General features: G+C 35.9%; 1 protein-coding gene across 1 annotated transcript in view; it reads left to right on the top strand.

The window, feature by feature from the left end:
• The window catches only part of CNTN5 (contactin 5), a 296,554-nt gene that overhangs the window by 104,300 nt on the left and 178,615 nt on the right, over positions 1–13,639 (top strand). The window contains exon 6 of the mRNA XM_009272287.1: positions 3,716–3,919. Coding sequence (XP_009270562.1) covers positions 3,716–3,919 — 204 coding nt within the window. The remainder of the gene's footprint in view (positions 1–3,715; positions 3,920–13,639) is intronic.

Genomic DNA, 13,639 nt, shown 5'->3' with positions numbered 1-13,639 from the left:
CGCGCTCCCCGCGGGGTCACAGCCTCCTTTCGGCACATCCACCTGCTCTGGTATGGGGTCCTCCATGGGCTGCAGGTGGATATCTGCTCCACCGTGGAGCTCCATGGGCTGCAGGGGGACAGCCTGCCTCACCATGGTCTTCACCATGGGCTGCAGGGGAATCTCTGCTCCAGCACCTGGAGCACCTCCTCCCCCTCCTTCTTCACTGACCTTGGTGTCTGCAGAGTTGTTTCTCTCACATATTCTCATTCCTCTCTCCCAGCTGCTGTTGCACAGCAGCATTTCTCCCCCTTCTTAAATATGTTATCTCAGAGGGGCTACCACCGTCGCCGATGGGCCCGGCCTTGGCCAGCAGTGGGTCTGTCTTGGAGCCGGCTGGCATTGCCTCTATCGGACAGGGGGGAAGCTTCTAGCAGCTTCTCACAGAAGCCACCCCTGTAGCCCCCTGCTACCAAAACCTTGGCACACAAACCCAATACAGAACACCAATGCATGTTTCATCCTCTACCGTGGCTGCAAATTTAGAAGTGTGAGACATTTGTACAATGGATCAATGTCAAGGTACACCCATTTTCCCATAATTGCAGTCATTCTCTTTAACACCCTTTTGTAATATCGCTTCTGCAAGATCATCCATCTATTTCTGTCAGCTAAAAACTATCGAGTCCCCAGATCCCAAGCCAGCTGTGGTTGTTTCTGACTGTTCTGCATAGCATGCATTGGAAATTGTAGAGTTTTCCTGAGATATTTCCACTGAAGCCTATGCATACTGTGTGGACATAACCCTCAAAATTATATTTAAGAATCTGCTGAACTCATTAACCAGGTCTAATAGGAGAGAAACTTCATAAAGTGTGTAAGGAGCTTTTCAGCTGCAAAGAAGGTTCAGAATTCCAGATCAGTTCCAGGTCTGAGCATTCAAATGCAAAGTCTCCATGCATTTGAAAGTGTATTCCCAGGGTTTTGCTCTTTAGAAATTAAAAATAGAAGTAATTCCTTCAATGTCAGTGGGCTGACAATGATCAAGAAGTAAACTGTTAAAACTTTTGTCTGTGCTTTGGAGTTTGGGCTCCTGGCTGGAATACAGATGCTGTAGGTATGCACAAATAAAAGCATTAACTGCAGCTTGATAGCATAAATTATTTGAGGTTTAGATTTGGCAGAAGTTCTGTTACTTTTTTCTCAGTACCCTATCCCAGTACCCATTCATCCATCACTCCATTTTTAACACCAAAAATCATTTAGGAGGTGACAAAATGACAGTTTCCCCCCTGGATTCAGCACCAGCAAAGACTAAGTACTCTATTTCCTTAGAGGCACAAAAATTTATTGCCTGAAATCCGTTCCTTAGGGGTAGTTCTAATTAATAAATGAATAATTAACTGCATGTGTTTTTAGGGTACAAATGGAGAAAATTCTATTCTACATGAACTACCAATGAACCCACAATGATGACTACTTTACATTTGGTTTGAACTACTTTTAAGCCAGAGCAATTAGTGAGACTGATTGCTTTCATTTGAATTGGTAACAGGTGTCTTCAATTAAAGCCTATGCATTTTCCTTGAACTTGTATGTTCATCATCACTTTGCAGAATTTTATGCTGCCATGAATCATTTCTGCCAGATAAGACATCATAGCAAAATGTGGCAATGAAATTTTCAGAGAGAAATATTTTGGGCTAATTAGTATTTTGCCTGAAACATAACAGAAGAGGAAGGAAATTTTGAACATTCGGAGAGCTCTCTGTGAGCCCTGAACTCCTCAGCATCCTGTGTAACCACTCAGAATTACAATTAGATCTGAAAAAGGTTTTAAGCAAAAAGTCAGTGTGTGCAGCTTAATTCCGTGTTTTGGAGAAGTCTTCCCCTACTGTCAGGTAAATATGCTTAGTACTTTAACATATCATTTTTGTACTAATACCATCAGTTTTTCATAAGAAAAGTTTCATCTGATTTCAAAACTAGACTGAACTTCTTCAAAATTAATCCAGAACATCCTGCATCTCTACATCATTGCTTGCACGGTTGGCTTATATTGGTTAAAAACCTGGTCATTGTGCTTTTCCATTCCTTTCTGACCACCATGTCAGGGAACGGTACAATACAGGGATAGAAAGGACAGATCAGTTCGAATTTCTAATGCTTTCTATACCGTTAAAGTCAAACTGCACACCTGGCTATGGCATATATTTAGCTAGGATGTTAATGTGTTTCACACTTCTTGTACTATGAACAGCTATACCAGTTCCTCTCCTATGGTTAGCAGAAAAGCACACAGAAAAATTTAAATTTTGAGGCGTTTCCTCTCACTCCTTTGACCCTTTCCTTTTCCAACTAATTTTATATCAAGAAAACATTTTGTCTGTAGTGGGGATAAAAGTATGAGACAACCAGACTGACATACATGCAATTACTGTCTTCATATCGCTGCTGAAGCTGAGAGTAGTCACTTAAGAAATTCGAGTCTAAAAACTTGGAACTTGCTATACCAATGGAGCAGTTTGCATCTTGAGCAGTAGCAGGGATTTTATATACCTGAACTAGCTTCGGCTTTTCTGATTTTGGAGTCAGTTCTTTAAAGACTGTCATGGAGGGAGGTTACAGAAGAAATTGCCTTACAGTTAATGTGCCAATTTAAGTAGTGAAGAATATTTTTTTAAAGTGTGAAGACAAAATGAAACAGTGGAAGATAAGATTAAAAGGAGAACAACATGTAAAAAAGTATACATAAGGTTAAGGCTTTAAAGTTTCAATTGGTGGAACTCCACATGAATAATTCCCTGCAAGGAATTCCCTGCTAAATCAGAATCTCATTAACTTTACTGATACTTCTAATGCAGAGACATTAATGCATCTAGGTTTTTAATAAATCACAATATAATTTCATACAGAATAATAGGAAATAATCTTTTTTCTCAACCAATTATTATGAGTAGAAAGGGAAAAGTATACACTTTTCTGGTGAACAGAATGATTTGTGGGATAAAAATGAGAATGAAGGCACTGGCTTTAATTACCTTTTTTAAAAATCACTTTGACTCGTCCTTGATCTGTCAGATTATGAGGCAAAGCAGTTGGTAGCTTTGGTTTAAGGAATTATTCATTGATTGTAGGGATTTAAGCTGCATATAGGAAGGGTTCTGAGATTCTTCAGTGGAGAAGATGTAGAAAAAGATAGAAGTGTAGTGTGGTAATACTACCTGCAAAGTAGGTTGAACAGTTATTAGAATCTGCTGATTTAAAAAACAGATGTTCAGAACTAAAAACTGTTTATACACACACAGAGAAAAGTCATCCCTAGCTCTATAGGATACATCCTGCTATAGTTTGCTGAAATTTTGAACAAGTAGAAAAAAAATGTTTTATATATTATTTCTGACTTGACCTGAAAGATTAGAAAAGGGAATTATCTAATATTTTATGGGTGATTTCTGAGTCTGTTGAATAATTTAATTAATTTTCTTGAACTAAATCTGTCCTGTGGACTCAATGCTTATGTTGTTTCCAAAATTCCAAGGAGAGAAGAAAAATTCTTCTCTTCTGTTCTAAAACAAACAAACAAACAAACACACAAAAAGTTTAAAAGCTTTTAGCTTTTGGTTTTTTCTAGATTATTTAAATGAAGGTAATGAACATTTATTGAGTGTAACCATTAACATTACACAATAATTTCCATAATTGCTTTCACTTATTTTTTTCTGTTTTCTTTCAGAGATCATCTATAGCTGGGTATTTAATGAATTCCCATCTTTTGTGGCAGAAGATAGCAGACGCTTCATCTCTCAGGAGACAGGCAATCTCTACATCTCCAAGGTGCAAACATCTGATGTTGGCAGCTATATATGCCTGGTAAAAAACACAGTGACAAATGCCAGAGTTTTGAGTCCTCCTACACCTCTGACACTGAGAAATGATGGTAAGAGGCAATATTTCTGGGTACCACATGGAAGCAAAAATACTAAGCCAAAAATACTTCAGTTAATTTAAGAACCATGATTTTATTGTTTTTCAATATATGCATGCATTTACTGCAGCAATCAGCAAAGGAAAGGTGTTTAAGGAGACAGTTTCTTTTAAAACATCTAACAGTTGTGAGCATATTTAGACCTCTGAAGGCTGAGGTGCAATCTGACACCTCATGATGTATTTTGTTTAGAACAGTTACTCCTTGCTATTCTGGTGCTCTGTCACTGACAGAAAGAAGCAAATCTCCTCTTTCAGTAACGTCTGTTTCTTTAGGGCTCAGTTCAGTTGCCTCAACACAACTGGCCACTGCCACACTGAGATACCCTCAGGCATCTGAGACATCCACAGGGGACTGGCAAATACCACATAGGGCATACAGACCAGCAGCAGGATGCCAGGAGACACACATTCATGCATCTCAGGTGACACAAGGCACATACGGTTAGACAACTGAACAGGTGTCGTAATGCTTAAAACTTTACCTGTTGCTGTACTAAAGACCTGTTACAGTTCCAGGCTCCAGTTCAATGCACTGATTAAGTACCACCAAGAACACTACAATAGCCTTGATTACAATGATAGTTACCCACATAGTTTTTAATTTCATCAATGCATTTAACTGCTTTTTTTTTTTCTGTAAATAAGTACCTAAATGTTATTAGCAAAAAGTGGCTTAGGATTTTTTCCCAAAAATCAAAAGAAAACACCTTCCGGTAATATTTCTTATGAGCTTTATGATATTTCAATATAAATGATATGTAACTCTCTATGATATGTTGGAATATCTGCCTATAGAGGCAACTGTGTTATTTGCTTTTTTGCAGCAAAAAGATTCATATATTAAATTATAATTGTTTTTTTGTTTTGTTTTCTGTCAAAATAATGTTATTTTTGAGAATAATAATTAATGATTCCATAAGTGCCTATATTTTCCTTTTTTCCAAGATGTTCCACATTTAATGATGCTTTCTAGTTCTTCAGAAACACATTTCAGCAATTCAGCATATGTGAATCCATACTTACATAAATCAGAGAGAGAGAGAGAAAGAGACTCAGGCTTTTGTCTTGCTTATAGCTTTTTCTAGAACTAAGACTAGTCCTGTGCTGTAGAAGCATTACAAAAGCTGGACTTAAACACAGATGACTTAGTTTAACAGAGTAAGTAAAAAATGTGTTCACAGTTTAAAATAGAATTAAGTTAATGTTTATTCATTGTAACAAGTTGAAATCTCTGTCTGCACAGCACACTGCCTCTGCAGCAAAAAGCTGCATGTTTTACTGTATCATTTCCTATTTTTTTTGCTGGTTTAGTACCTATGCTAATTATTGAGTTTCAGCTGTTTAGTTTTACTGAATTAAAAAAGCAGACCCGATCTTTTCAATATCAACCTTTGAAAAATAAAAAACCCAAACATTGACTCTCTTTTTAATTAGTTTGAACTCTGACAAAAAAAAGATAGAATTTTATTGTCATATTTATTATTCATATCTTGCTCTATTGTTTCTTTATGAAATTTCTTCATGCTTTTATTGGGTTCCAGTTTTGTGCAGAAATTCACAGGTTAATTATCCATATCGTACTAACAGTACGTAAAACAGTACAAAATACAGTATAAGAAATGGAGAGAGTAAATAAGGATAAATGCAGCAGTCTACATCACTGAGCTAAGAAACAAAATCTGTGAAGGAAAACTGCGCAGATTTTCTTAAATGTCAAGTGGGTAGTATATACCAACCTCAAGCAAATTTGTGTTTCACGGCTGGCTGTCATACAACTGTGACAATCCAACGTTCTGAACTGCGCTGGAGTATTGGGGGGGCATTTGCACATAGATGAACTGCTCCTCAACAATTTCCCGATTTATTTTTTCACACACACAAATTTCTACCAGGCTTTCATGCCTTAATTTTTATCTGTTGGGATTTCTGAAAAGCCCCTTTATTGTAATGGAGTTCTTTAGTATTTCTTAGGAAATTGCTTGCTTTCCTGTATGACTGAACAAGTTTCTCAGTGAAAAGACCCAGACTTTCCACCTAACCTTGCAGTCTCCATAATTCTACCTTGAAAAAGTATTCTGGAAAATTCTGGTTGTTAAATCATATTTATTATTTAGGACATCTGCCTTGTTCTACCTCCTCCACAGAATGCAGTAATATGGGCCTTTTAAAAACTATCTGGGATCACAATTAAATATTCCATTAATGGTACTGTATTTTTTGATAGAAATTAATTTAGGTTATATTACCTTGTTCATTGACAGATATTAAAGGGAGATGACATAATTTTAAATGTATATACATTATACTCCAAAATATGGGATAATATAGCTGCTGAAAAGAGGTGCTTATTAGAGTTAAAGAAAATTAGAGTAATTTTTGGAGAAAGAAACAGCTGAGGATGGACTCTAATAAGGAAGTGAGAAATTAAGGCATTAAAACAAACATCCAAGTACCTGAAAATTTACTTGACCCTATGTTGCTGAGTTCTGTTATATGGTTTTGAATATGACTTTTTAAGCTTTTTGATTATAAAATGAATTGAATCGCTTTCAACTTTTCAAATATTCACTTAAGTTTTCTGAGTTCTAATGGTTGGCATCACAACTGACATTATCCTACTCAGTCAGCACATTTGTCAGAAACCACAGGAAGAGCTTGTGGTTTTAAACAGCTTTTACAAATGGCATTATATAAATAAAACAATTTATATAGTCTGTATTCTCTGGACATATGTATCATTAACTCAGAAATATTCTACGTGATATATTTATCATCATTCTTGGATTTTGATGTATAAACAGTACCTGTACCCAGGGGACTGGACAGCTTGTGACGAAAAATACTCCTATGACAGCATTGGTCTCCATTTATCTATGAGGAAGAAACAGAATAACATTAAGGCTTTCTGTCAAACTCTGCAAGAATGTAGGAACTTCCTGGGATTTTATTAATCTTTTATTTCTTTCACGATGTGTCTCAAAAGGGAACTTAGCTCCTTGATATGAAGCAAATTAAATAAAAACATCAAGAAATCTTTCAATGGATTCTGAATAAAGTTAATACCTCATTTGTTCAAATGTCCTTGACAATCAGTCATTTCATACAATTCAATTTCACTTCAAGCTGGGTTATAAGAACACTCTAAAATACTATCTGAGGAGATAAAAAGTTTTAGCAGGAAAAAAAAATAATGCATCATTTCATTAACTGCCTTTATAATGCATTAGAAACTTTGAGGAATTATTTAATAACTGTTTACAAATAATAAACAGGCTTCTTAAAATGGATCTTTGCAGGCTTGGATACTGATTGGGAGCAGTAAATTATCTTGACTAATAAAACCAACAGAAAGCCTCTTCAAATTTAGGAAATAGAAACCTAGGGAATATAAAATATATGAAGCTTGATAGCATAAGGCAGTTATTTCATTTTCACACATTTTCATTCCAGTTTTTCTTCCTTTTTTAATCTTTTTTATTTCCCTTGAAAAGATGTTAACTTTAACATTATTACTGTACAGGAAAGAATTAAGCAATTCTTCATTTTATCTCTGTGTAGTTACTGCCTAGTGGCTTTGCTATGGTGAAATTTCCAGAAAAAAAGAGAACCTGTACAATTTCAGACATCAGAGGATATTTTCTACTGTGTTCCATTAGAGCAAATTAGTTTATACCTCAACAGAGGTTGACGTATCTGACCAGATATACTCTCATGTAACTGAATGCAGACCTTGACCTTCAATTTTTTTTCTATGTCATCATAGTTCTGTGAACTGAATCTTGTCTTTCCTAATTCTATTGATTAATTCTATGTATTGAATATTCTCACATAATGATAGAACAAATAGCTATCAAGGTATTAAGGATGTTAATTTCTATTTTTCCATGATGGAATGTGTTCTGCATGTGCTTATTCAGGTTGAACTCTGGGATATGTTGTTTGAACATTGCTGGGTTATCTAAAAATCTCTTTCCCAACATTAAGAAACGTATGGAAAAAGTCATAGTAATTTCCCCAAATGAAGCAATAAAAAGGGCCAGTATAGGATAGCAAGGTAATAAATAATGCATAAAAATAGAGTAAAATCAACCATTTCATGGACATAGACTATTTCCATCCCTGAAGAATTCTGATAGCTGTTAATCAATTGATAATTAGCATTAAAAAGATTTGCTTAAAGATCAACTCTAATGTTTATGATCTGACAGTTTTCCCCTTCCAGAAATGCAGAGATTTTTTTTTTTCCTACTTATATTACTAATTTTGTCTTCTAATGTGTTTATTCATATGGAGCTGAATTCTAGAAGACACAAAGAATACCTGGATTGTAATGGGAGTTGAAAATACTTATCCAGCTGTGACTTAATCCGGCCAGGTTTTCTGGAGTTTCTGAGCTTGTAGGCTGCCTCTTTCGTGTGGGTTATATTGCAAAATCATTAACTTACATTTTTAAGTGTCCAGTCACATCTCATATTTGAATTGTGCAAGTGCATAAAAACTATGCAAGACTAGGTGGAAACTGTGGGAACTCCTCCTAATGCTCCAGGACAGAACTCAAACCTGAAATAATCCTATGTTGACTTTTTTCAAGCACAGCCAAACTGTCTGGGAAAAATCAAGTTTGATCTCTAGCAGTATACAAAGACTGATAGCATTGACAGAGATATCAAAGTACGCAAGGTCTGCTCCAGGGGAAGGCTGATAAAATGGCAATGTCCCTGGACAGCCATTACTCCTGTAGTAAAGATGTTGTTTCTCCCCTAAAATTGTGGTGAGATATTTTAATGATGGGTCATTATGAAACTGAAAATAAAAGACTTCCCACAATCTCTGCTTTTCTGTAATAAAAATACATTCTTCATGGATTACAGGTATTTTGAAGAAACACTTTTTGTCTGTTTCGTTCCGGCTCTTGTGCCTAGATCCCACTGCAAGGTTGTCAAAAATAATAGGATGAAAATCAGGATTAAAAGACCCTAATGCAATCTTATTTTAATTAAAAAAGAAAATAAGGACAAATATATAATAGGATGGGGGGGAAGGGTGTTTACTTTTTTCCCAAAAAAAATAGTAATGTTTCTTTACATTTAGAAAATCTGTTACAGTCAGCACCAGTGGTCCTTCCACCCAAAATTCTCAGTGAAAATCTATATGTAGGCAGGAAGTTTTATGGAGGGGTCCTATACAATAACCCTTTACAGAGTGTTTTATAGGGATTGTAACATGGCTCAAGTGCACTATCAAGCAGCACACAAAAGTTCAAAGACACTATTTGTAAAAGATATAGCATAAAAAAAGTATAGAGAAAACATCCTGGGATGGTCTTTTGACAACATAAAAGGGCTGAACCTAGGGGAGTATTTCAGGAGGAAAACTGGGAAAGGTTTGGAAAAGATTAGGTTCCAGCATTCAGCGTAGAACAAGAACTCTTGCACTGTGAAACAGTTTGCTTTGAGTTTAGTTTACTTTGAGCTCTGTTAAGATAACCTCTTTCAAGGAATTTTAATTGTTAAGTTTTCCCACTAGTTTACAGAAACACTATCTGCTGGAAATGAAGTTGTTGCTTTTTTTAATCAGCTGAAGTAATTTAAGATTCTAGACATGTATCATCTTGCACATGTTTTGCACTCATGTTTTCTTGTTTTGCTTCTCCTCCTGATGATTTATGAAACTATTACACAAAGGAAAGAGTTAACTGATCCATATACAGAGTATACAAAGCATAAAATAAATGAACTGGAGAAAAAAATGTTCCTCTAAATTCAACTCAGGATTAAGAATGATGTTGCATTGAACTGTAGCTATTAAGATTTCAGACAGAAGTGAGTTGGTAATGTTTTAATTAATGGTGACTAAATTAAAATTTGTGCAAATTGGTAAGGAAAATAACCTTTATGTTTGTGAATGGTTTCAGATTATTAAGAATGGTCATACCTAATGCTGTGCGTCTTACTGTCTCAGGTTCTTAGATACAAATTCACAAGTGACTACTTGCTTTGCAATCATGGCATATGGCATAATGTTCAAATAAGAATGACTTGTTGGTTTGGTGTTCTTGTCAACATAGTGAAATAATTTGATTGTGAACAGCAGGTATTTTGCTTGAGGTTAGAACTGCAGTAAGTTTATAACAAGGATGATTTGTTGCTGTTGGGTCTAAAACAATGGGTATTTCAATAGCTGTTGCTAATGGACGAGAAATGTTAGTGTTAGTTTGATCTTTCTTATTGAGGAAATAATAGGTACTTGTATTTGTATGGTTATATGAGGAGTCTCATCTGAAAAACATTTCCAGTTTAGGAAGCTCTTTCCAGTTAATTAGATAACAATGAATATTAGAACAACACTACTTTATGTCCTAATTGGTCAGAACCAAATGAAGAATTCCTCTCTGGACACTGCAACAATTTTGATACTTTTGGTACCTAACTGGAAAGGGGATATTTTGTTTTCATCCTGTAAAAGAACAGTGCATGTTGCAAGAAAAATAGAGCTTAAGGTCATATTTGAAGTACAAACAGTTATGTGATTTACTATAGGAGAAATGAGGTTCTTCGAGAACTGTAAACATGCCATCAGGAAAATAATTAGAAACCCCATGAAAATTAGATCCTCCTCCTAATCATTTAGATTAAATAATGTTTTCCAGATTTCTGAATAGTATTTGTGAGCCTGACCTGGATGAACAGCAGGCAATTCGAAAGGACGAACAAGAAACATTGGCCGGTGATGCCTAAGAGAAATCTGCCATAGATTTCTTGTGCCAAGTTCAGCACAATCTCCTCCCCTGTAAAAACAAAATGGAACAAAAAAAAGCAATGATAGTTCTTTTGGCTTTTTGTTGACTCATATTCTTAGGCCTCTCAAGCAAGATGGCATGATGTCTAGTGTGGTGGAGTCCTGATTTTTCTTGATGTGTATGACTGTTCAGAAAAATTACCTATATACATAGTCAGTGAAAATGTTTAGGTTATCATGTTTCCTTACAACTATATATGCACAAATCTTTGTACTGGGTTGTTATATACAAGCCATTCAGATGCTTTCACTCATCTCTGAATGTCCAAAGGGTGAAGTTTGGTTTCATCCAATGCCATAAGTGCTGGGTTTAACAGAAGAGCTTAGGTGCTAAATTACAAATATGTGAGAAATTTGATGGATTGAAGTCTAGGTTATGACTCAGTAAAGACTTCTCTACATAGAGAGAGCCAGCAATCTTGGTCATAATTACTGCTTGACGTTTTCAAACACAGGTAAACAGAGATTTCTGCAACCCAAACTGTAGACTAGAAATTTTGGCTTCTCGTTTGAAGAACTAGACAAAATACCACTGCTCCCCTCATTGCTTATTCTGCGCTTACCTTATGGCTATTGTGTCCTTAGTGTTTGGCCCCAGTTCCCTTTACTTCAGTCATAACACACCCACTTACAATTGAAAATGAAGCACTTTTAGTTGTATTTGCTGTTTAAGCAAGGTAGAAAGCTCTTGTGTATTTATGACATACATACACAACATTTACTAGTTATAAATAACTAATTTTTAAAATATGTCAAGATAGGAATGCTATTTCTAGAAAGGACTTTCTAGACAGAGTTCAGAGAGTAACTGCTGGACTAGTGAAATGGAGTATAATATGAAGATGGATTTTAAAGTGGGAAGAAGAACATTTTGTTTTGTGACCTTCTTCTGCATATATACCTTATCCCCTAGTTGTAAACTAAAGAAGGGTTTATTCCCTTCTTGTGCTGTATTCATTAAGATATTTTTTCCCAGAAACTGAATTACTAAATTTTCTTTGATATTAGGATAGATTCTAGTAAATACTTCTTTCCATCCACTGATATGTGATAGGATTTGCTCTCTGAGTAACATATGAAAACATTGTCGGTACTTTAGTGTTCAGTGCATTGCAGAATACAATTTCACATGAGCATTTTTAGGGCTTCTCAAAGGATAAATTTATAGCTCAAAACTTGGCTAAGACATCTCTAAGTGGAAGGAATATTGTGGACAGTTATCATAAAACAACCATTCCCATGGTAAATTTTTAGAGACTTACAGCAGGCGCTGGTCCTTCTATTTAGAATAAGGTTAATGGCAGGTGAGTCAATAAATTCTTCCCAGTGCACTGAAAATTTCTGCTGCAGTCAGGATGTAATGGTGGGTATCATCATTATACTTGAAATAATTAATTTTGTGCTGTGAATTTACTGTTATTGTAAATGTGCATATTCAGTGTTCTCTCTTCCAAATAAATATTTGGGGACATTTAATGGTGCAGGTCTTCAGGGAAAATGCTAAATACTCATTTGTCACAAAAAGACGCACATGATAGACAACCCTAGTTTTCATCACAGATTATTGATAGGAGAAGAAATTATAAATTAACATTCCAGGCATAGTTTCTTAGTCAAAATTTTCTTGGGTTTGTACATATTCACACAACTGATCATAATTACAATGTAGTAGGAAACTCAATTTCTGATCTGTAAAATTATTAGAAAATTCTTATGCAGCAGGACACATTCATCACTCCTCAGGAAGTTTCCCAGAAATTGAGAGGAACACACAAACCAATAAGAATCCCCATCCCAATTTTGTGATTAGAGCACTATCCAGGCTGTAGGAGAACCGGATTAACATTCCTACACCATCTGATTAAGATCAAGGACTTCACCCGAAGCTCTCAGGCAAACATTCTTAATCACTGAACTATGGGGGTTGTATCTTTTGCTAATAAAATAATGGCAAGTATAAATCTGTGTCTAATCTTTCTCCTGAGTATAGGAAATCTTTGGCTTTCATTTTCTCCCTAGCACTCTGATGATGTTTAGCCAGGAATCTTATATTCTTTTTTAGCTACTGTCTTAAAAGCTAATCAGCCACTTATTCAGTATTCCCTGTAACCTGTTCCATTCAAAATTAGTTTCTGAAGTAAGTTAAAGAGTTCTTACTTAAACAGTTTGAAACAAACCCAAATCATTTTAGCTGAAAGGGTTTAAGGAGCCATCATGGAAGGTTATGTTCTGGGAGATTCAAGAGGGTAGTTAATATCTGGAAGACTAATGGAAAAGAAGCATTAGCCTCTACACAGCTGGAGTAAGATGATGTGTCATGATTTCTCAGCAGTCTGGGTTTTTTTTCCCCATGAAGGCAAGAAGTCTTGTGTGGATACAGTCATAGACTCACAATTTTTCTACACTCTTCATTTGAGGTTGTAAAAGTCATGGAGCGGCAGGCTAAATGAAGAGGTAGAGCAGTCCTTTTCAAAGTGATAATCATAGAATAATTTGGGTTGGAAGGGACCTTTAAAGGTCATCTAGTCCAACACCCATGCTGTGGGCAGGGACATCTTCAACTAGATCAGGTTGCTCAGAGCCCTGTCCAACATGACCTTGAACACTTCCATGGATGGGGCATCCACCATCTCTCTGGGCAACCTGTTCCAGTGTTTCACCACCCACATCATAAAAAATTTCTTCCTTGTATCTAGTCTAAATCTACCCTCTTTTAGTTTAAAATCATTGCCCTTTGTCCTATCGCTACAGGCCCTGTTAAAAAGTCTGTTCCCACCTTTCTTATAAGTCCCCTTTAAGTATTGAAAGGCTGCAATAAGGTGTCCCCGGAGCCTTCTCTTCTCCAGGCTGAACACACACAACACTCTCAGCC

This window comes from Aptenodytes forsteri, unplaced genomic scaffold (genome assembly GCF_000699145.1).
Source record: "Aptenodytes forsteri isolate BGI_AS27 unplaced genomic scaffold, ASM69914v1 Scaffold350, whole genome shotgun sequence".
In the NCBI taxonomy this organism is placed as follows: domain Eukaryota; kingdom Metazoa; phylum Chordata; class Aves; order Sphenisciformes; family Spheniscidae; genus Aptenodytes; species Aptenodytes forsteri.
Note: the sequence above shows the minus strand (reverse complement) of the source record. Positions and strands in the feature narration are given on the sequence as shown.